Source organism: Tasmannia lanceolata, unplaced genomic scaffold, assembly GCF_043159265.1.
Source record: "Tasmannia lanceolata isolate RefF3 unplaced genomic scaffold, GAP_Taslan_0.1 ptg000007l, whole genome shotgun sequence".
Taxonomy (NCBI): domain Eukaryota; kingdom Viridiplantae; phylum Streptophyta; class Magnoliopsida; order Canellales; family Winteraceae; genus Tasmannia; species Tasmannia lanceolata.
The window spans coordinates 15,064,137-15,087,512 of record NW_027518684.1 but is presented as its reverse complement, the minus strand read 5'-3'; the positions used below and the strand labels follow the sequence as shown (position 1 = coordinate 15,087,512).

Genomic DNA, 23,376 nt, shown 5'->3' with positions numbered 1-23,376 from the left:
AGTTCTGAAAGCCAAGTTATCCATAAAGTTTACTTCGTGAATAGAAGGAAACTTTTCTAGCCCAAATGTGGAGTTCTTGTTTTTGGGCAGTTGCAGCAACATCTTAAGAATGTATCTATCTCAACATAAAATACCTCAGTCGCACGTGCGTTGCCCGTGCACTTTTACTAGTCCTTGTAATCAGAGATGGAGCCAAGTGGGGTCGGGGGGGGGGGGGGGGTGGGGGGGGGCACCCTCGATTTTTTGCAGAAAAATTTCAGAGTTGCGGGGATTGGATACTGGGTAGGTTTGGTTTTAGAAAGCTCAATTTTTTTTTCCTCTTAACGAAAAGCCAACAGCATGGTGGTAGGGATTTTGATGCGGGTCCCATTTGTTGTTCAATATCGAAACGTATGCCAACAGCATAATGGACCTAATGGTAGGGTTTTTGATGCGCGTCCCATTCATTGTTCAAAATCGAAACGTGACAAGAGGACTCGCTGCGCTTAAACGAGAAGTTTCAGGAATAAAATATAGGGAATGATATACTCGACCCTTTTATTAATTGGGACAGTCCACTTTATTGTAAAAGAGGAGTCATAATTGCACTAGAGGGGCTGTCCCAAATAGATCATTACTTTCCATTTTTTATACAATGAAAATTATATTTCTAGTTTGAGAAATGTTATCAACACAACCATATTTTGATATTTGCACAAACCCAGCTCTATTTTCTTCTTTAACAGGCTTTTGAGAGCTTTTCGGGAAATGTAATAACCTTTTTGATGAGAAATTATATGATGGGTGGCCATACAAACTCATATTTTTCAAAATGTACAGTACGGCGCATTCCATACGATGATCCAAACCGTCCATGTGTTGGGTCACAACGTAAAATCGGTTGTGCCCAAAAAAATCATTTCCATGGTATGATCCTAACCCTTCAATCTATAGGGAGACTAGCTCTATTTTCTTCTTTAATAGGCTTTTCAGAGCTTTTTCGAAAATGTAATAAACTAATAACCTTTTGACGAGAAATTATATGATGGTGGCCATACAAACTCATATATTTCAAAATGTACAGTACGGTGCATTCCATAGGATGATCCAAACCGTCCATGTGTTGGGTCACAACGTAAATCGGTTGTGCCCAAAAAAATCATTTCCATGGGATGATCCTAACCCTTCAATCTAAGGGACACTGCACATTATGGAAACTTCAATAGATTGGAGGGTTAGGATCATCCTATGGAAATGGTTTTTTGGGCACAACATATTTGTGTTGTAGCCCAACAATTGGACGGTTTGGATATCTTATGGAGCTAGCGGGCCGTACTGTATATTTTGAAAAATAAGAGTTTGTACGGCCACCCATCATATAATATTTTAATTGAAAGGTTTGTACAGCCACCCATCATATAATTTTAAAATTGAAACTAATTTGAATAGAAATTTGTGCAAATTTAATTTTTTTACTTTATAATAATTTATTAATTGATTTATAACAACTATTTTTTGCCCCCTCTGCTGCACATTCCTGGCTCCGCCCCTGCTTGTAATCTCTCACCTCTCTCTATATCTCAAATGAAGCCATTTCTCACCCATACCCGTACGGTTCTCTTCATTTTTAGTAACTCTCTCTCCTCTCTTAACTGTATACATCATGGTAGCATTCTTTGCCAATGCCATGCATATGTGGGTGTAGAACAATGGTCCCATATGAAGATGAGGTGTAAAATATTGGGCCCACCCCAATGCATGGTCTTGGGACCCACCGATCAAAACATGACGAAAAATGGCCTGATGCATGGATATGGGTGGAGATAGTGGGACCGCACATAGGTATAAAATGATATTGGACCCACCGATCAAAACATGAGGAAAAATGGTGTCCCACCCCCCTCATCCTCAAGTGGGGCCTATTATTTTACACCATACATGCATGGCATGGGCTAAGGATGCTACCATGAATAGGGTGCAACTCGGGTCGGGTTGAAGCCAACCCGACCCCGACCCGACCAACCATTTGCTCAACCCGACCCGAGGAACCCTTTTTGCCAACCCGAACCCGACCCAACCTGAGATTTTAAGCTTAAATTTTTTTTATTATTAGAAATGTCGGGTTGATTCTGGTCAGGTTGCCCAAGCCCTCAACCTGAACCCGACCCGAACTCAACTCGAACCTGACCTGAACTGAACTCAACCCAACCTGACTTTTTCCGGATTGAACCCGCCGGGTTCGGATTGAGCGCGCCCAAGTTGCACCCGTCCATGATGTATTAAATTAAGAGATGAGAGAAAGTTACCAAAAAAGAAGAGAAACCGAAGGAAGAGAGAGAGAGATTTTTGGGATTTTTACATTATCTTTTAACAAGTGTAATAAAAAAATGGGTAGAGAAAAAAAAAAGAAGCTAATTATCGCACAAGACAATATTAGTGGTAATTAAGAAAAGGGAAAATTACATTTACACCCTCTCTAGTTTCTGACACATCCATTTCTACACCTATAGTTTAAAACGTGACAACTACACCCCCGGCAGTTTCAATTTGTATAAGGTAGGCCCCTCAGTTGACGGTTCGTCCATAGATTGAAGGGTTAGGATGATCCGATGGAGCTGATTTTTGGATGATCCAAAACGTTCATTTGATGGGCCCTGACATAGATAGGGTGCGCTTAAAAAAATCAGCTCCATCGGATCATTCTAACCCTTCAATCTGTGAACGAACCATCAATTGAGGGGGGCTACCATATACAAATTGAAACTACAGGGGGTGTAGTTGTCACGTTTTAAACTATAGGAGTAGAAGTGGATGTATCAGAAACTAGAGGGGGTGAAAATGTAATTTTCCCTTAAGAAAATTTTGTGGTCGTAGTACATAGGTTTTGATTTAGGAGGTTTTTAGTAGTTTTCCCTTTTTTTATTTTTATTTTATTTTATAAGCATTTTAAAGGAAACTCTTAACATACACACAATCGTACGAGGGCAGAATCGTCATTTTACCAGTTTCGGTGAAATTTAAGAACGAAACGTGTTTCAGTTCATCTCTAATCGGATGAATCAAAACCGTTGATTTTTCTATGCCAGAATCTTGGAATGAGATATCTGTTCGGCACCAGATCAACGGTCCCGATCACCAATCGGGTATGCCACGTGTGCATTGTAGCATGATCATTTTGTTCATTTAGACTACAACGTGGGCCCTACTCTTTTACACACATATATATATATATATATATATATATATATATATATATATATATATATATATATATATATATATATATATATTTTCTTTCTGAATTCGGTAGTCTTGGGAGCGATGATCAAACCCTCTTCTCCAAGCCATGTAAGAGAAAAAGAGAAACAAATAATTTTGTAATCAAACCCTTTTCTTTATTTCTCTTTCTGTAGATTCTTTTTCTTGTTTTGATTCTGTCATTTTAATTTTAATGGGTTTTGGGTTCAGGTGGGAAAATCATGAAGCCAATTTGATTTGTTTGCTTATGGATCATAACTGTCTCCAAGATCATGAATGACTCGGAACTCAAAGGTTGGATCTTTTCTTTTTCTCAGCATCAAATCTGTAAATCTTTCCCCCCTTTTTATTATTCTTTTATGTTGATCTGATGATCTACACACTTTTTGGAATTTTCTTTTATTTGATTATGATTGGGAATTATTGACTCTTTACTGCTTTTTTCCCCAATTTTTTCTCTCTGTCTACTGGGTATTTTGTTTTTGTAAATTAGCTCAGATTAGGCATTGATTTTGGCAAGATGTAGAGTTTTTTTTTTTCCTGTGTAATTGTATTTTGGATTTGAAGAGTTATGATATACAAGGCATTGTAATCAAGGTTAAAAAATCTCGAAACACGACTACTTGGTTGAGGATTTCATGTTGTTTTTATTTCTAACTAAAATTTTGGGAGCACAAAAAGCTGTGTTGTTGTTGCTGTTGTATTTTAGGGTTGAAGAGTTATGATAAACAAGGCATTGTAGTCAAGGTTAAATAAATCTTGAAATGCAACTCTGACTTGAAGAGGGTACAATTTGTCATGACTTTGTTGGGTTATTTGAGGACATGAAGGTTTTGGAAACTATTGCCTCAAGATGATTTGTCAACGATATCTTATTTTGGGTGCTTTATACTTGTTGAGAGCTCTTCGTTTGATGGATTCACATGTGGAAGGCTCCAATTCCTCCAAGGCTACTCTATTTTTGTTGGATGGCGGCATTAAAAATGACCAATACTATTGATATTTTAAAGGGGAGTTTTGGTTATCTAATCATTTGAAATGTGTAAGGTCACTTCAAGACTTGTAACCATCTACTTATGTATTCATTATGTTGTAGTTAGGAAAGTGTGGATCTATGTTAGTGTGGTTTGGCATTTCTCATCTTGCGGAGGAGTGGTTTTGTTGACATATGGATAGGAGAGGTCATCTTACTTTGGAATATGGTACCGTTTGCAGTTTCATTGGTTATTTGGATCTAAGAGGATAAGGCATCTTCTTTGAGGATAAGGCATCACCACGCAAAACTATTTCATAGGTCAAATGCCTCATCTTGGATGATCTACGGGAGGCAGCAATGGGGAATTTTCCGCAATGGGCGAAAGCCTGATAGAGCAATGCTGCGTGGAGGTAGAAGGCCACTGGTTGTGAACTTCTTTTCCCGGAGAAGAAGCAATGACGGTATCTGGGGAATAGGCATCGGCTAACTATATGCCAACAGCTGCGGTAAGACAGAGGCTACAAGCGTTATCCGGAATGATTGGGCATCAGGAGTGTTTTTATCATTCAGAGACAAATCTTTGTGATTGTGGTTTATTGTTCATCTTGCCTCCCTTCGTTTGAAAGTTATTCTGCTTCTTTTTACAGATCTTGGGAGGAGATCAGGTCGGGTCATAGCTTTTCAGAGTGGCCTATGCTCCGATAGGATATTCCCTCCCCTAGGTTCTTCAAGCATAATTTTGATAGCTCCAGTATCGGTAATCTAGGGTTTTTAAGCATTGGTGGTCTCCTTAGATCAGAGGAGAGTCTGACTCTTTGGGTTTATTCGTGTCCGATTGGTATTAGGGATTCTAATGAAGCAGGGCTGCACACGCTTTCTATGCTTCTAGTTATATTTATCCGGAGTAGCTTGACCATGTTGTTGTTGAGGGTGATTCCCTCAACATCATTGGGTTGCTGAAGGATAAAAAATGTTTTCCTTGAAAGTTCGTTGATTATTTGGAGGAGATTTTCTATTTGCTTGAGAGGGTTGTGATTGTTGCTAAACATGTGTGGTTTGCTACAAGGCACCTTTACATTTTCATATCAGGAGCTAAGAACTCAGCCTCCATTGCATTAGTAATCCCGTCTAGTCCAGCAACATCACAGTACTAGTTTCATTGAAAATACCTCGATCTTGCTTGGTTTGGGTTCCTTAGCTATTGTTGACAAAGGTTAGTTTCAAAAAACCACTAGGTGCCCCCATCCAAGTCTCCCTTTGGCCTTATCACCAGAAATTTATGAGGAAGCCTGTTCTAGTCTATCAATAGTTGAGCTGCTGACACCCCATCCAAACAATGGTTTGCATCACGGTCTTTCAAGACATCAAGAACTATTCCCTGATTAAATTTGATAGCTCGGAAAGCTTATCTTTGTCAAAGAGCGCTGTGGTTCCTCACTCTCCATAATGGTGAAAAACTGAAATTGAATTCTTTGAAGAAATGTTGCTTTCTTGTTCCCATTTGGCCAGATCTGTCCATCATCTTCTCCAAAAGTGACCTCAGGCCCAACAAGCTTGGTTTTTCTTATTCATTCAATATAATTGGTAAATTGATGGATTGTGTCAAATTTGAAATCTCTAGAAGGCTATGGTTCGTCCACCCTCCTCGCTTTCCACATGCTCTACCGTGTACTCCACTCAGCAAGATGAACTTTCCTATCCAATGGAAACTCCTCCGGATTCTTACCAATTCCTTCGCAGCTGCCATGGAATTGCATAAATAGATATGAGCCAGGTTGGCAAATAAGATCACTGTGCTTAACCAAGGCCATCATCCTAGTATCATAGGCAGCAGAGAGTATCACCCCTTCCAAACCAAAATTCAAAATGGTCAACCATTTGTTTTAAATATGAACACAACCTTTTCTTTATTACTTTTGAGCTTCATGATATTTTTCTTAATTTATTTGGTTTTTTTGTCCACAGAAAAAATGCAAAGGAACCATGAGGCATCCTTTAGATGCCTGCAGAGTAAGCCATTTCATTACAATCTTTCAGATGGTGGAAATGCCATTGGAAAACTTCCTGAGCTCAAGGATGAAATCAATATTCATCCAGGTGGTGTAGTTGAAACTGACAACTCATTAGGCAGTGAGGCTTTTCCACCTCCAAATGAAGGTTATCACAGGCCTCTCTACCAACAAGACTTTTATATGTGGTCAACTTTTCATCCTGATGTTCAAAAGGCCCAGCAAAACCAATGGAATACCTTGGAAAACCATTTCTATCCAATGAACCGGGAATACCATTTTCCTGTAGAAAATAGAATTCAATACATGCCCTTCAAGATGTTTTCTCAAGGTTACCCTTATGATTTTCAATGTCAAGAATTTCAATATTTTGTGGTCATCGACTTTGAGGCAACTTGCGACAAGGAGAAGAATCCTCATCCACAAGAGATCATTGAGTTCCCATCTGTTGTAGTGGATAGCTCTGGACAGCTAGTAGCTTCTTTTCAGACATATGTGCGCCCTTTCTATCATCAACTTCTCAGTGATTTCTGCAAGGAGCTCACAGGCATTCAGCAAGTTCAGGTGCCTAGCATTTTTACTTTTCACCTTCCGTCAGTTTGTGATATGGAATTATTACTTTCAGCTTATGGGCAGTTATAGTTCTGTTTTCTGTTTAGTTACTCCTGATTTTTTTTTTGATATCGCTAATGTTACTGGTTTTGCACCTGTCTGGTTTCAATTATTTACATTTTGTTATCCAAGAGTGTAAACATCCCGGTCTAATTGATCTTACTGTTGATTATGAGTAAAATGTAATAACTACAGTTATCTCTATGGGGCTCATCTCCTTGTTCTTGATTCCATATTTACTTTGCATCACATTTATGCAGAACTTTGGGGACCTCTATCCTTCAAACAGAATTTTCTTCTCACTGTGGATGCATGGGGAGCTAGGTTTTTTATTGGATGCTGCAGTGTTGAGGCATTTCAGTATCGTCTTTAGCCATATGAGCTCCTTATATCTTCAATTGAGCAACATTAGATCGGAATCTGGTCCGTTGGAAATCTGATTTTCAAAGGAAACTTTTCTTCAATTTCATGTGTATACCTTTGGTACAATTTTCCAATGTCAAGAATCATTCAGAAAGCTTCATTTTCAATGAAGTATATTTTTATTCATTAAACGTCATTTGCCAGTTGATCCTTGTGAATGTCTCAGTAGATGCCCACACATACTAGTTTCTCAGGGTCACAAAATGTTGCCAATGCCCAATATCCCATTGCTAAAGAAAGAAGTTAGTGCTTTTAACGGATCAAAAAAACAAGAAGTTTGTGTTTTGTAAGACGATACAAGCTTCTGAAGTTTCAAGCTTTTGTAAGACGATACAAACCAACTAGTTTGGGACAAAGGCTTAGTTGAGTTGAGTTAAAGCTTTTATTGGGGAACTGGAAATCGACATAGTCAAGAGAGTTTAGTGGAGGGCGGAGGCTATACAAGTCAGATACAGACATCTGTTATGGTGGCATAGATTTTAGGGCATGCCTACATCCGTCCTTAGAAAATCTAGAGAGAGATCTTCTATGAAGTTGTATGATAATATTGAAAGTATTTTTTCTTTATATGAATAATAGTTTATTTACTATAGATCATTCAAAAAAAAAAGTTTATTTACTATAAAACGATAGAAAATTGTATCTAGATATTAACAAGTAAAATATAGGAGCATGAATATGTAAATAATGGCAAGAAACAAAGAAAAAAGACATAAACTAAGGTTACATTCTTTAACAACAATTCTCTTGATTCTCACTTTGAAAACTAAGGTTACATTCTTTAACAACATTTCTCTTGATTCTCACTTTGAAAACTAAGGTTACATTTTTTAACAACAATTCTCTTGATTCTCACTTTGAAAGCCCGGATCACTTCTTTGAAGTGCTTTCGAAATCGGAATCATGTTTTATAAGTTACATCTAAAATCAATTTTTTTTGTTATTTGGAGCAAAATCATATTCTGCTAACACTAATAAAAAATTAACTCTTGAGACTAGAGTACCAATTTGTGGTATATGTGTCAAATACTATTGAAGAAGATTTTTAATGGCACCGTGATGAAGTCATCAACATAGTTCAACAAATATGTTAAAATTGCGGGTGGACTGCATCTGTATATTCCCACAATCAAACTCAATGCATACCAAATATTTTTGTAGAGACATGATATTAGAATAGATAAATAATTAAAAACGCTGCAAACCGTCAGTGACAGTGAAAAACCCAAAACTTTCTTCATGACATTTTCTGCTCACTGGATGTTTCCTTTTGCAATGCCACGAAAGGCAAGAGATATAACCAGTACCGTAGCTAACGGCGGAGTCTGTTGGCTTTTTTATATGCCACATGTTAAAATTTAATTGTTCTCAACAATCATCATTCATTATGCACATTAAAAAAAAACAAAGAGTTATGAGTATTTAAATCATTTCTATGAGATAAGCGTATTTTGGTCATTTCCTACGAGATTGAAGTATTTTTGTCATTTTCCATGCGACAAGGGTATTTTGGTAATTTTCTATGAGATAGGAGTATTTTGGTTATTTTATATGTGATGAGACTATTTTGGCATCTTTCTACAAGATATTAAGTATTGTGGTCATTTTCTTTGAAATAGGAGTGTTTTGGTCATTTTCGATAAGATAGGGCTTTTTGGTCGTCTTCCAGAAGGATATTTTTGTCATTTTATATAAGCACATTTTGGTCATTTTTTTAATGAGATAAGGATATTTTCTGTTGTGGCAATTTTCTACAAGATAAGACTTGGTCATTTTATTCGATATGGTCATTTTTTATGAGACGCATTTTGGCCATTTTTATGAGATCAAGGCATTTTGGCTATATTTATGAGATAAGAATATTTTTATTGTTTTCTATGCGATAGGGGTATTGCATAGAAAATGACAATAACCCCTGTTACATAGGAAATGAACAAAATACTATATCTCGTAGAACATTACCAAAGTACCCTTACCTCAAAGAAATGACCAAACTACCCCTACCTCATGAAATAGGGGTAGTTTGCTTGTTTTCTAGAAGGTAAGAATATTTTGGTCATTTTCTATGAAACAGGGATGTTTTGGTCATTTTCAACGAGGAGGGTGTTTTTTGGTCATTTTCTATTTTTCGAATATTTTGGTTATTTTCTATGAGATGGGAGTATTTTTATCATTTTCTATGAAATATGGGTGTTTTGATAATTTTTTATGAGATATGGGTGTTTTGGTCATTTTTTATGAGATAGGGCTATTTTGGTCATTTTAAGATAAGGGGCATTTTGATATTTTTATGTGATAGGGGTATTTTGTTATTTTCTATTAGAAGGAGAAAATGATTGGTATGAGTAAGGAGGAGAAAGAGAAAGAGATATATCGTTTTTGTTGAGATTAAGTATGCACGGAGATACGAAAATCAATTTTTTTCCGAAGTGACGAATAGTCACTGCCAAAATATCAAGCTAAGTAAAATGAATCTGAAAATAGGTGCTGAGAATGGTTAAAGAACGTGATTTTTTGTTTTCAATCTTCGTATGAAAAAACAAAAAAATATGCTTAAATTGATTAAAGAACGCAACCTAAGCTATCTGTACATAAATCCATGCTGACACGTGATTGAACGGGTGGGTGGGGGTTGGTGCAAGAATGCAAGACAACCTATACAACATTTCTTTACTCCTCTAGAGGTTCACATGAAACTGGAGAGTGTTTTCCAATTTGAAGTAGAGAATAGCAAAGGAAAAACCATGCTTCTCATTTCTACTCCTTGTCACAACTGAATGCAAATTCCTTTCTACAGTGGTTTTCAAATTTCAAGTTTGTGGTTACTAGGAGCGCAAAGGTGACACAATGAGCGGCCTATATGATGCTCTTTATGCGATGCAAATGGATCCAAAAGTTTTTATGTGATCAATATTCGTCAAGATATCCAATCTTGTTGACTTGTAATATTGGGGTTGTGTAGTCACTCTTTAGCATAATCACTCTTAAGTTAATAAAAAATCACTGTTTGTTTGTCCTATTAGTTGGAAGTGGAACTTGGAAGCGATTGACATGTTGAGGAGCATGGTTTTAAACTTCCAACTACATGTGTCAACTTCCATGGGAACTGACGTTCGGAAGTAAGTTTGGACTGAAGTCCGAAATTTGATTCCTTGCTTGCACACACATAACAAAAAAAACCACATATCTAGAAAATATCAACATCCATTCCATTAATAATGACGAGTTGATAGGTAAAAGAAATAGCACGATCGTTAGCTTTCTAAAATCTAAACATTGGAATAATATGTATGCTTAAAATGAACCTTACTGTTCCATAGATACACAACACACACCACTAGATGTTTGATCTTGTCAAACCATTTTGTAGATGGATGCATTGCTTATGCGATGGTTTCTATGTTTATTTGTGCTTATTATAGCATTTATTGAAGCCCTGTCTTAAATCTCTGTCGGTTTCATAGATGGTGCAATCCCGGGGGTTCGCATGTTGTTCCGGAGAACCTTACGAGTTTGATGAATTAACCTCCAAGTTAGTGTAGCACAAACCACTCCCAATTTCAGAGTAAGCATTCAAGAAGTTAATCGAAACACGTTAGGGTGTTTAAGTTAGCCATCGAGATAATTCAACAATATGCTCAAAATCTATCCCGAACATGCACCCGCAAAAAACAGCTCACACCAAACGAAAACAATATATAGATATGGGAATCAAACATGAATGGTTTGTCTACACACTGAAAGCAAAGCAAATGAAAGCTCAAGGGCCGAAGTAACCATAATCGGTCTCAAGAATAAAGCAGGGGCGAAAAGTAACTAGCCAAAGGGTCCCAATGGATTAAAATCAAATCTAGCAAGGCTGTAAGAAGTAAAGGTAATATCTCACCTGGTAAGGAAGCACATCACCTTAAGATCTTTTTTATTGAAAGAGGTCCAAGAGAGCGGTGGAGAAGCTGGGAGGCTCCGATTAGTCCATGATATCAGCATCCAACAAATATGGAGACCCGGAAGCGAAAATATGTATGGAATATGAATGGGTGCAACCCAAACAATAAAATAACCAATAAGGAATATGAATCTGCAGCAAAGTGTGGAAATCAGGGAGAAAATCAACACGAGACTGTCTCGGATAGCAAGCTACGTAGCACAGGCATTGGAGGATCAAAAAGGGTAAAGAAAGGAGACAAGAGGTGACTGTTTTAGGATGAACAACCCCCTAAAACAGTTCCAACAATCCTAAGGATGTTTGGGACGGTAGGAAATAGAAACGATAGCAAAAGGAAAGTGAGAAAGTAGAGAAAGTAGAGAAAGGTGAAGAGGAAAGATTAAGAGGTGAAGGTGATAGGGAAAATAGGGGTTGTTACAATCAAGACTGCTAGAAACAACTGCTAGACACAGTCAAGGGATTGTTTTAGAGGGGGAAACCGTAGAGATTGGAGGGGAAAGAAGGAAGGAGAAAGAAAGGAAAAAAGAAGAAAGAAGAGCACGAGGAGGAGAAGAAAAGGGGAAGAAACAGAGGAGGAAATAAGAGAAAAGGGAAGGGATATTTATGCCTTGTGCAGATGAGGAGAGATATTCCTCCTTTTTGCGTCAGAAGGGGTGGAGAAACTCCACTTGTGGCTGCTCCTTGGGGTAGCACGAAAATCACTTCAAAAATTAGGGTTTCTCTCCTCTTCTTTTTTCTTTCGAATCAATAGGTTATAACATAATGTTTAGGCCTCCTTTTATAATGTTTTAAGTGATGGGCTGGTGGACCCTCCCTTCTGACCAATAGGATATAACATAAGTGAGTGGGCCTAGTCTATGGACCAATAGGATATAAGATAACTTATGTCGGTGAATGACTTAAATACCCCTACTTAATTGCCAAAAGAATAAACACAATTAAGACTAATAAGGTCAAGATATGCGATGAGGTGGTGTGGGCCATAGGTGATGTGGACAACCCCCACATCTAAGCTCCAAAATAATAGCAACGACTAAATTAGAAATTGTGCATACAAATAAAAGCTAGCCTAAACAACCATGATGAAAACTAATCAAAATAGAAAGTCTCTAGAAGTAGCTAATGATCAAAGATTGATCACATCAATGTACTACCATAACGTCCATGATTTTTACAAGATTTTCATGGACTTCAATAAACTTCCACGAAGTATTTCCACTTCAGTGGAGACTGATGTCTGGGTCAAAATTATTTTTTGAATCTTTGTTGAGGAGTGACTTCGTTGTCTGTTACTCCTAACTTGACCTTAGAACAAAGAACATAGAAGTCCCAGAGTTTACATTTTATCAAATTGTGGTTAACATAGTTGTTGAATATGGTTACACCCTTATTATAGTTGCTGTCATATATATTATACTATATTGGTTGTGTTAGAAGTTGAATATATTGGTCTAGGTCTAAGTGGTGTATATTCTGCATGGTCATGGATAATATCTTCTTCAGTTGATTTTGTTAATGAAAAAGTTGTGTGCATATGTTGAGTCAAAGGTTGTGCATATATTTTAGTAAGAAGTTGATTCATTGCGTGAAATTAGGTGTATAGATAAATGAAGGGAAATGATATTCCCCCCCTCCCCTCTGACGGATAAAATTCCCCCCTTTAATGTTATTCGTTAAGTTTAAAGGCAAAGAAAAACGTTAAAGGGGGTGAACTTATTCTGAAGCAGTGAACCATTCTCACAGAAACCGTTAAGGGGGGATATCATTTCCCTAATGCTTTGTTTGGTTGCTAGTAAAAAACAAAAATCCATTGGATTTTTGTGGAAAAGGGAGGTGAAATCAGCATTACCTTGGAAGTCTCCCATGTAATTTTCTAGGGAATGGTGCTCTCTCTCTCTCTCTCTTCCCTCTCTCTCCACTCATAATGACACCCTTGTCTAATAAATGCTTGTCCCCTCCCTTGTCTCCTCACTTTTTCCACAAAAATTCAATGGAATTTTTTTTACTTACAACCAAACGAAGCCTAAATGAAATAAGGATTAATAATCTATGGAGCATCAAAGGTTGTGTATACATTTTAGCAAGAAGTGCATACATATTAGTCAGAGTGAGAATAGGCATATAGATGAATGAAAAATGCAAGGATAATAATCTACAAAGAAAAAATTAAGGATGGAAATAGTCTCTTTTGGATCTCCACTCTAGATTTTTAAGAGTAGAAGAATGCATTCTGGGAGAAAATTCAAAAGAATACATCTTTGGAGGAAATCCAATAGTCACTTTTGAATCTTGGACTGCAAAAGATCAAATAGTTATTGCATGGATAAATTTGACTAGTTATCTCGAGATTCTTCCTCAAGTTCTTGATATCTTAATTTCTTGAGAACTTTAGGAAGTCTTTTCAAGATACACATCCCATCAGTTTATGGCACATATGATGCATCCTTGAGCTGAACTCTCCAAATGGAAGAAGCTTTGAACTTCTTTTGATTACCAGCTGAAAGATTTTTTTGAGTTGCCTGCAGGCTGCAGCCATACAACAAATTATAGATGAAAAAATGAAAATTTTGGGATGTTCTTGGGGCCTTGATGACAATTATAAGCTGTGAAAATCTATGGTACACCAAAATTTTGCAGCCCCTTCTCTTTTCTTCTTTCATTGAGTTCTTGGGGCCATTGAAGGTACATGGAATGGAATCACTTAACTATGGATAAAGCTTTTTGATATACGGTAACTATTTTTGAACTTCTTTTTTAGATAGACAGTTTGTTGGTCTCAAATGAAATTTCTCTTATACTGTTCCTAGTCTTTAAAATTTAAAACTAGGGATGGTGATAGCATGTAAATAATTCGTCTTCCTGTTGCTGATTAACAACCTGCTATTTCAACAGCACTTTATATGATATGTATAACTAGACTGTGTGAGAATACTTGACATGTTTTTCTGCTGGTAGTTTCTTACTTTAGCAATGTGTGTTCCTTAGTTACAAAGATAGCATGAAGCAGGGGCTGGGTTGGTAATGAAAAGGATTATGCTATTTTATGACTCCAAGTCTCAAAGCATTTAGGAATCCTGAGATTCATCTCAAGTCCAAATCATGAATCAGTTATTAAATATTCATGTCAACTTACCTTGCTTGTATCCCACTTCTCTACCCTGATGCTTGTCGTTAGTCCACATTTTCTTGTGTGTGATTTGTGGGTCCGATGTATAATGAATATCTCCTTTGGGGGTTGTGAATAAATGTGGTAAGAGGATGTGTATCGACACATGCATTCTGGAATGATTTTCCTCTAGGCTGATTATATGGAATCATTAAAATATAATTCACTAATGCACGTTAAATTGTGTTCAAGTAAACAAGAAGAGACTTTGATATGCTTGTGGAAACTATTCCCTCTGGAAGAGTCTCCCACAGCATTTGAACTATGCAGAATGTTGTTGAAAGATGTAGATAAGTACTTGCTACATAAAGTCGAGAGTCTTCATAATGATCTTTCCTGAACTCCATGGATCCGGAACTTGTATGCCCTTTTCATATGCATGTGTAACTTTGGTTTACTCTTGATCCTATGGGTCAAGCTATATCTCACACAATCCATAGATGAACACCACCTATTATGAATTGAACATGGGCACTATGGTTCTCATAATTATGTTGATTGTTTATTTTTTCTATGTATGTTACTTTTCATTCTCAGTCTGTTTGTTTAGAACTTTAGATTCCTTTTGATTAGTCATCCCGTCCCCTGACTTCTTTTTTCTGTGCTTGCCTCTGTTTACAAAGTTCTTGTTATCTTAGCTGTTAGCTTATAGGTTTTTTTGAAGGGTAGCTGTTAACTTACAGGTTGATGCTTATTATTAAAAAAAAAAAAAACTTGTAGGTTAGTGCTTGCTATATTTAGGCTGCGAATGAACCTAACAGTCATTGTTGATTCCTGGTAGATTGTGTCAAAACTCGTACACTGAACCATTATTGTATATGTTTCAGTTGCACTCTTCATTTCATCTGTTATAGAAATTTGGGGATGCATGTTAAACGGTAAACCTTTAACCTGGTCTAACTATGCAATTCCAGGTGGATACAGGTATTCCTCTTAGCGAAGCCCTACTTAAGCACGATGAATGGTTGGAAGCAAAAGGAATCAAGCATACAAATTTTGCTGTAGTGACATGGTCTAACTGGGACTGTCGGGTAATGTTAGAATCAGAGTGCAGATTCAAAAGGATCAGGAAGCCACCTTACTTTAATAGGTAGTGGTTCTGAGAGCCGTCTAAACTTTTTGAATTGAACCATTGCATTTTACTGTTTTACATATTATTGCAAGATTTTTATGGCTTTTTTAAAAATGCAAAATATAGTATTGCATTTTAGAATTACAAAAAAGGAAAAGGGAGGTAGTGATAGGGGATCAACCTTCACAAAAAAGCGCCAATTATGAGAGGGGCCCATTAGAAGTGCTTTAGGGCTTTTCTTTTGTTTGTAGGGAAATATTGGTGGGAATTTTAATGTAACTGGGACGGGTTAATAATTTGTTCTACATTTAGAGTTTACTATTCACTTGACATTATTCACGTTAGTATTCATCCACATGTTAGTCTTGGTTATTACTTTTATTTTCATGGGTTAATGAGAGAAACTTTTAGAAATAGGGTTTTTACTTGTTTAAGTTAAAGAGGGCCCACAATTTAGGCTTTTGAGTTATTTGGAAGTTTCTAGTACCATCCTTGGGTGTGATGCCCAAGGAAAACCATTGGTGTGATGCCTTCAGTCTTGTTTCTATGGTTCCAACCCAATTATCATTGATTTCCTTGGCTGTGATGTGCTATTAAAACCATTGGTGTGACGCCTTTGGTCTTGTTTCTATGGTTCCAACACAATTATCATTGATTTCCTTTGCCATGATGCACTATGAAAACCATTGGTGTGATACCTTTGGTATACCTTGTGACTTTTTTTTAAGCCGAGAATTTTGCACTGAGGTCCCAGGACGGACCTGATGATTTTATTAGAAAAATCCAATGAACAAGGCCCAAACAGGTTTACAAAACAATGAGGACTTGTACGTCTAAAGCTTACTTAGAAGCAAGAAGCATGATCAACCCTTAAGACGGAGACTAGGGATCCCCACGCTATCGCATCTCATTGCTCCTTTTGCCTCTTTAGGGAGATCCCTCCAGAAGAAGAATTGTTGATTAGTCTGACTTTGGCATGCTTCATTGGCCAAAGCATCTGCAACTTGATTGCACTCTCGATATTCATGAGAAATAGTGGGGGTAAGCTCTTGCATATGGCAGGAAATTTCTGACCAATAGTATTGAATGACCCAAGGAATTTTGCTGTCAGATTCAATCTGAAGTAGTTTTATATCCAAAGACTTAGCAAGTCTTAATCCATCTAAAAGGGCCCTACATTTTGCGTGCATATTGGATCCTTCACCATAAAAATGTGAGAATGCCACACACATCTTTGCTTTATCATTTCTAATAATGCCCCCTCCGCCCAACTTTCCTGGATTACCTTTAGATGCTCCATCAACATTTAGCTTGACCCTTCCTATTTCTGGCCTCCTCCACTGAATAAGACTAATTTTATTGCCTTTGTGATATTGGGGAGTAATGTCCTACCATCTTAGAACTTCACATTCAAACCTGTTATTGGGATGTAATGTAAATTTCTTACATATGCTTGTGATCCATTCTTTGACTTCTAAAACAAAAAGATGACAATTGTATTCATACTAGCAAAATTACAAGGGGGACTAGAAGTCCCACTGAATATACATAGTATGGTCCACCTAGGAACATTCTCCTTGGAAGAAATAAATCCCTTACTCCTGGAATTGAACCAATAGCTTTACATCTTCCTTTACAATTTTCAAAACACTAAGCAAGAAATCAGCATAGGAGCTTCCCATGGAATACAAGACCCTTATGTCGCAGGGACTGCACTTCCTTTCGCCAAAAGGTGTCTTCCTCTAAACATTCCAAAAAAAAAAAAAAAACAACCAGCATAGAGGCCAAAATGTTCTATTGATACCAAGCAATGGATCCCAAAATGTTCTACTGATACCAGTCAAAGGATCCATTATTTGACTTTCCAAATAATGTAATTAGCACTCTTAGCTTTTCCTTCCCATCTCCTTACACACCTCTTTCCATAGCTCTCACATGATGAACATGGGAATGCTTCTCACAATGACTCCCATGTTCTTGTATCTCTTTTTCTTGCCACGCGAAACCATATCATGGCTCTATCTTCTCCTTGATCTCATATGGTGTGATTCCTAGCATTCCGTTGGTGTGGCACCGTGGACTGGTTAGTGTGAAAAAAACACATCTATCATCTTTACTCTCCATAGTCGTAGTTTATCTTTAATACAAAAGTTCTAGTTCTTTTCTTTCCCATAGTTCTATCAGTACATCTATAGTTTCATTTTTTGTTTTGTTTTACACCATGTAAGACTGTTTAGAACTTATTCCAATCCTTAGGATCAGTTTTGGAACATATGTTTTCTTCTCTGTAAGCAAACCCCCCCATCTTTCTTTCATTTTGTTTGAAACTCTCGATTCCTTACTTCTACAACTAAATTGTCCATCTATTCCTTTGTACATCTAAATCCAATAGGTGATCATGTTAATTTTTAGCTCAATTTGGTCAATATTTTATTCCTTTGTAGACCTAAAACATTCCATTACCAATTATCCTAAGGTTAAGATCTGCAGCTTTTTCATAAGTTTTTTCCTTATTGATTCTACATCAGGTAGTGTGCGCTATATTTTTGGTCTAGGAACAAGTGCTCCTTCATATTGGAGGAAGTAGGGCCCTATGAAAGCCATGGGATACCCTGTGTTCTGGCGTAGTTACTAAATTTGGTATTTGTTTAAGAAATTCATATTTTTTCATGCGTGCTTATTTATTTTTCAGTTTTGCTATTTTCTGCTACTGTTTTATGTTGTCTTACTTTTTTTTCTTTCTTTCCTTTCATCTTTCTTTGCCTGGACATCTCCTCCTTAGCCCCTGGTTTCTCTCTCATCTTTGTACCCTTTACTTAATATATTTGTGGTTATCTTTCAAAAAGGGAAAAAACGAAATGGATATTATCGAAAAGTGGTATATTTTTTCCAAAACATTCGTGAATTTAACAAATAAATCATGAGATACCAAATAAATGACGATTAATTTGAACAGCCTTGCTGGGATTCGAACCCAGAACTCTCACAACCCAAACATGCTTGACCACAATGGATCTACATGTGTAATATTATAGAAATGTATTTCTGAGTATGTATACGTATATATAGGAAAATGATATTTCCACCGCCTTTCTTACCTGTTCAACCCCAACTGGACATCTAGGGGTAAAGCACTGTTTCGGTGCGGGCCGCGAGAGCGGTACCAAATCGAGGCAGGCAAACTTTTATGTTTCTCATTTTCTTATTAAAATCTATTTTACATAAATAACCTAAATGCCCTTAATGTTAATCATGCGAAGTGAGGAAAAGGGAAAAGGCAAAGGATAGGGAGACAAGAAGGTGATGCATGAAAGCTTTCTCTCCATCATTCTTTCTGTTATTGCATAAAAGCTTAGAAAAATGGGATGGAGATCATTAAAAAAAAAAGAAGAAAAAGGATGGAGAGCAGGTAGTGCTTAAAACACACACACACACTCTCTCTCTCTCTCTCTCTCACACACACACACACACACACACACATCCTTCTCTTTCTTGCTTAAGAGCCAGAAAAAATTTGCCACCAATATGTGCTCACAACATCTACAACACCACAATCAAAGGAAACTTCATTGTTTCTGCATCGAGCAACAATGCTTGATGAGAATAAAGTTGCATGCCATAGAATTTTGCCGCAAGAGAATTCGGGCACAACTTGACACGGGAGGGGAGGGCGAAGTCGTAGACGATGAAGGCATGGAGGGTTTGGATTTCATGTTCGCACTATTGTACTCGATCACGATTATCTTGCCGTGGAATTTTTGGACGAAGAAGAGGGATTTTGTGGGGATGTCAGCGAGGGTTTGAGCATGGGTTTGTGAAGTTTTTTTTTGTTTGTTTGTTTGGGCTGGTAGTGGTGTTGCTGTTGGTAGAGGTGTGGATGAGGAATTGAGAAGAAAAGGTTTGGGTGGAGGCGTGGGGGTTGAGAGGGAAGGTTGGGTTTGGGTTTCTTAGGGTTTTTGAAGGGGAGATGATAGGGGAGTCTCTCTCTCTCTCTCTCTCTCTCTCTCTCTCTCTCTCTCATATTAAAGAGGGATAGTTTGGTCATTTAAGAAAATAAGATTTTTGAAGAAAAATAGAAGGGTGGAAATGCTAATCAGGTTGCAGATAGCTTAGCTAGAGAAGGAATCCTTAAGGATTCTCTAGCGCTTTATGACTCTCTTCCGCCGTGATTTTCTTTTCCTGTGCTTTTTTCGGTTGTTGTATCTTTCTTTGATCTGTTGTATTCTAACCATCTCGGTCCTTCTTATTTATAAATTTGGCTACCAGTTTAAAAAAGGGGGGGGTGGAAATGCTAAAAGTGTTGGTGGAATCCTGAGTTTCTCGTAATTGTCTCAATTGAGATAGTAAACTTTTAGGGCTTTTATATTACATGAATATGTTTTTTTTTTTAACGTTATTACGTGTACATACATATATGTATCTAGAGTTGCTAGGTAGGCACACCCATGTCAGGGATGTTCCGAACCGCCCTCCTTTATTGAACCACATGTTCACTTGTTCAATAATAACCAATTTTTCATGAAAAGAAAATCCTTGTCTTTTTATAAAATAACATACCCCTATCTTGGTACGTTAGATGTGACATCATCATGAGGTGTTTGGAATGGTGATGCACGAAAACTCAAAGGGGATGAATAAAGAACCTTAGGTGAAGGCTTGTGAATCTTGGATCAGGAAATACAGATTAAGTGCATACAGAAAACAATGAATATGAAAGAAGGGACATTGGGTTGGAATCACAAGAAAAGGTTTTAGATGAAGGAAACACATTGTATATGACAAATTTCAGATTCAAGAAATCAAGATCAATAATCGATAATGTAAGGCAAACGATTGAACTGAATTTCAATAGCAAGATGAAAAAATTGAGGAAACAATGAGTTGAGGTTGGGTTAAAGAAAAAAACGAACTCAAGAAATCAAGATAAAGAATAGGATAATGAAATCAATGGTAGGATAGTAACTATTCAGTAGATAGGAAGGATAAAAACACAAGGGAAAAGGGATAAGGAAAGAGGGTAGAGGGAAAGGGAAAACAAAATTGAGAAAATAAATTGGAAAGGAAAAAAATCTCAAGTAATTGAGAGAGTGTAGGGAAAAAATACAACAACGTTGAAAAGAATAAAGTAAATAGGGAATAAAGGTTGACAAAGGAATCCACCTAGGAAAGATCATACTATTGTCAAAGGAATCCACTCTAAGAATCCACCTAGAGGTTATGCTCCATTTATCAAAAGAATCCACCTTTGATCTCTAGGAATCTAGCTAGAGAAGATAATACACTGAACACGACAATAAGGAGCTTCAAAAGCTCTTGAAAAAAAAAATTATTCATCAAGGCATTTCTTTTCCTTTGCAACTCAAACCACTTTTTATAAAATTAATGAAACGAAAAGTAACTAATTGGGACTTGGACTCCTATTTGAAGCTAACTACTAGCATCTCATATGAATGAAACCCCTATCTGGTTCATACATTCATACCGGATTAGGATACTAATGACCCACTCGAATTGCTAAAATCCTTCCGGTTACATTTAAAATAAAAACCCCAATATAACAAATCTACCCCCGTAAGATAAAATGCCACTTATATCCCTAAGAGTAAAAAAAAAAAATCTGATGTCACTCCTAATTAACCCCATCACGTCGAGCGACTGAACATTTCCTGAATTTTAAACATTTGCCTCACCAAAATTTGCTAGAATCCTAACTAGGTAACTACATATATTGGTTTCAGTGGTTGCTCCCACTTAGGAACAAAAATGTTCTATTGAAGCAGGTGTAGGGTTTCCTTGTTATTTTTTATGAAATTAACTGTTGTCATGCTTAAAGTAGGGGTGCAACTTGGGTTGGGCTCAACCTGAACCCGATGGGTTCAACTCAATTTCACCTAAGGTTGGGTTGGCATCTCTCTGGGTTGGGTTGAGTTATAGTTGGGAAAAAGCCAACTCGATTTAATTTCGTGTTGGGTTAGGATTGAGGTTTTGGGCAACCCGACACGACCTGAACCTGACCTCGTCCCTTAATTTTATCTTGATTTTCAAAATTTTAGTGTTATTTTTTTTTTTTTGTATTTTTTGTCTATTTTTGGCCCCGGCCAACCTGACTCGATGTGGAAAAAACTGGGTAGTCGGGTTGGGTTAGGGTTGAGAGATTTAGATGTGGGTTGTGTTGTGTTCTTTTCAAAAAGGAAGAAGAAGAAAGAGGTGGGTTGTGTTTGGGTTTGACCTGAGGCTTGGGTTGGGTCGGTTTAGGGTTGAGGGAATTCTACCTTTAGTTGGGCTAGGGTTGGCCTCAACCCTGCCCAACCCGGCCTGAGTTGCACCTCTAGGTTGATGATGGGAGTTTCTTTGCATTTACCTTCATCTGTTGATTTTGGGTGTTTGTCCCTGTTCTGTCCCTCGGTATATAAATAAATCTGAATACCTTAAGGGGCCCATTTGGATACTTGATATTTTGTATTTGGATTTGGAATTGAGTTTTGAATACAAAATGAATAGATCTGTCAGCCCACGTTGAGGGAGACAGAGAGGAAAGTGGGTAACTGGACGGGAGAGGTTGAGGAGCAAAGAGGGTGAAGGAAACTGCCAGATCTGTGGATTTCCAATTACTTATTTCCACAGCATATCTGGAAATCTGATTTTTTTCACTGTCAGTCACTGATTTGGAAATCAAAGGATTTGATCCGGATCCAAATCACAGCACAAAAAGGGCTGCAAATGTGAGAAATCCAAATCAAAATCTTCTCGGCATCCAAACGGACCTTAAAAGCTTTTTATTTAGAGTGAGTGAATTGGTTTCATTTATTTAAATTGTTTCAAACATCTATTTGTGAAGAGTGAAATCTGAAGAAGGCAATGATTTATTTTGTCAGTTTGGATCCTTTGTCATCAAAGTCTGAACCTGAAAAGGCCAGTTTTTGTTTTCTTGTTTTTAATGTTTGGTTGTATTTAATTTTCCTTTCAGCCATTAAAGATTTTATTGGACAATCAAATGTTACTGAAATGATGTTTTACATGATTTCGTATTCTTTTGGACCCATCCCCAGGTGGATCAACTTAAAGGTTCCATTCCACGAGGTGTTTGGTGGGGTCCGATGTAACCTCAAGGAGGCCGTCCAATTGGCTGGTTTGCCTTGGGAAGGCCGTGCACACTGTGGTCTCGACGATGCCCGGAACACTGCCCGCCTCCTTACCAACCTTATGGGCCGTGGCTTCAGATTCTCCATAACCAACTCTCTCCCATGGCAGTCCACAGAATGCCCATTAACACGGCAGCAATCTCCTGATCGGCCATTGGGCCCCATCCCTCTCCATTATCAAAAGCCGAAACAGCCGATACCCGTCATCCAATTCCACCCCTACGCAGACTCCGCAAGTAAGGAGTGGTGCACATATTGTTTCTGTGGAGTGAAGAGCTGCAAACGTATGGTCCGAAGGCCTGGACCCACGCATGGGAACTACTTCTTTGGGTGTGGGAATTGGACTGCCACAAGAGGTGCTCTCTGTCGTTACTTTGAATGGGCTTCTCCTTGAAATTTGCTAAGCTCAGCGTCTATTATCTTCCTCTATATACAAGAAAGGGGATGGGTGCTTATATTTATGTGAAAACAACAAGTTATAGCCTTATAGGTGCCTATATTAGTCACTGCACGTTGCCACTGCAAGTCTAGAGAACTCTAACCACCTGTAAAACTGACTTATTATTGACAGAAGGGAAGGGGGTCAATTACTTTTTTTTTTTTTTTTTTTTTACGTTAGGATCTATACATTCTCAGACATGCTTAATTATCTTAAATAAAATGCAAGATAGGACCTTGCTTTTAATGGAAAATCAGTGAGTATTTTTTTAGCGGGGGCTTGACCAGCAAATTGGCATTCATAGGATATATAATTTTGCAGGTGTGCTGTTTTTTACGTGTTACGATTATGCAA

At 37.5% G+C, this 23,376-nt stretch overlaps 1 protein-coding gene across 2 annotated transcripts; it reads left to right on the top strand.

Annotated features, from left to right (window-relative positions):
* The first annotated feature begins 3,267 nt into the window (after window positions 1-3,267).
* LOC143882054 (uncharacterized) lies at window positions 3,268-23,275 on the top strand. Of its 2 annotated transcripts, none has more exons than XM_077385450.1 (5): window positions 3,268-3,327; window positions 3,448-3,531; window positions 6,179-6,786; window positions 15,284-15,459; window positions 22,491-23,275. In XM_077385450.1, the coding sequence occupies exons 2-5, from the start codon at window positions 3,510-3,512 to the stop codon at window positions 22,975-22,977; spliced, it is 1,293 nt and encodes a 430-aa protein (XP_077241565.1). In that variant the 5' UTR covers window positions 3,268-3,327; window positions 3,448-3,509; the 3' UTR covers window positions 22,978-23,275. The 2 variants fall into 2 exon arrangements, with proteins under 2 accessions (XP_077241565.1, XP_077241566.1); XM_077385451.1 differs by having other exon boundaries at window positions 3,298-3,348.
* Window positions 23,276-23,376: the final 101 nt, after the last annotated feature.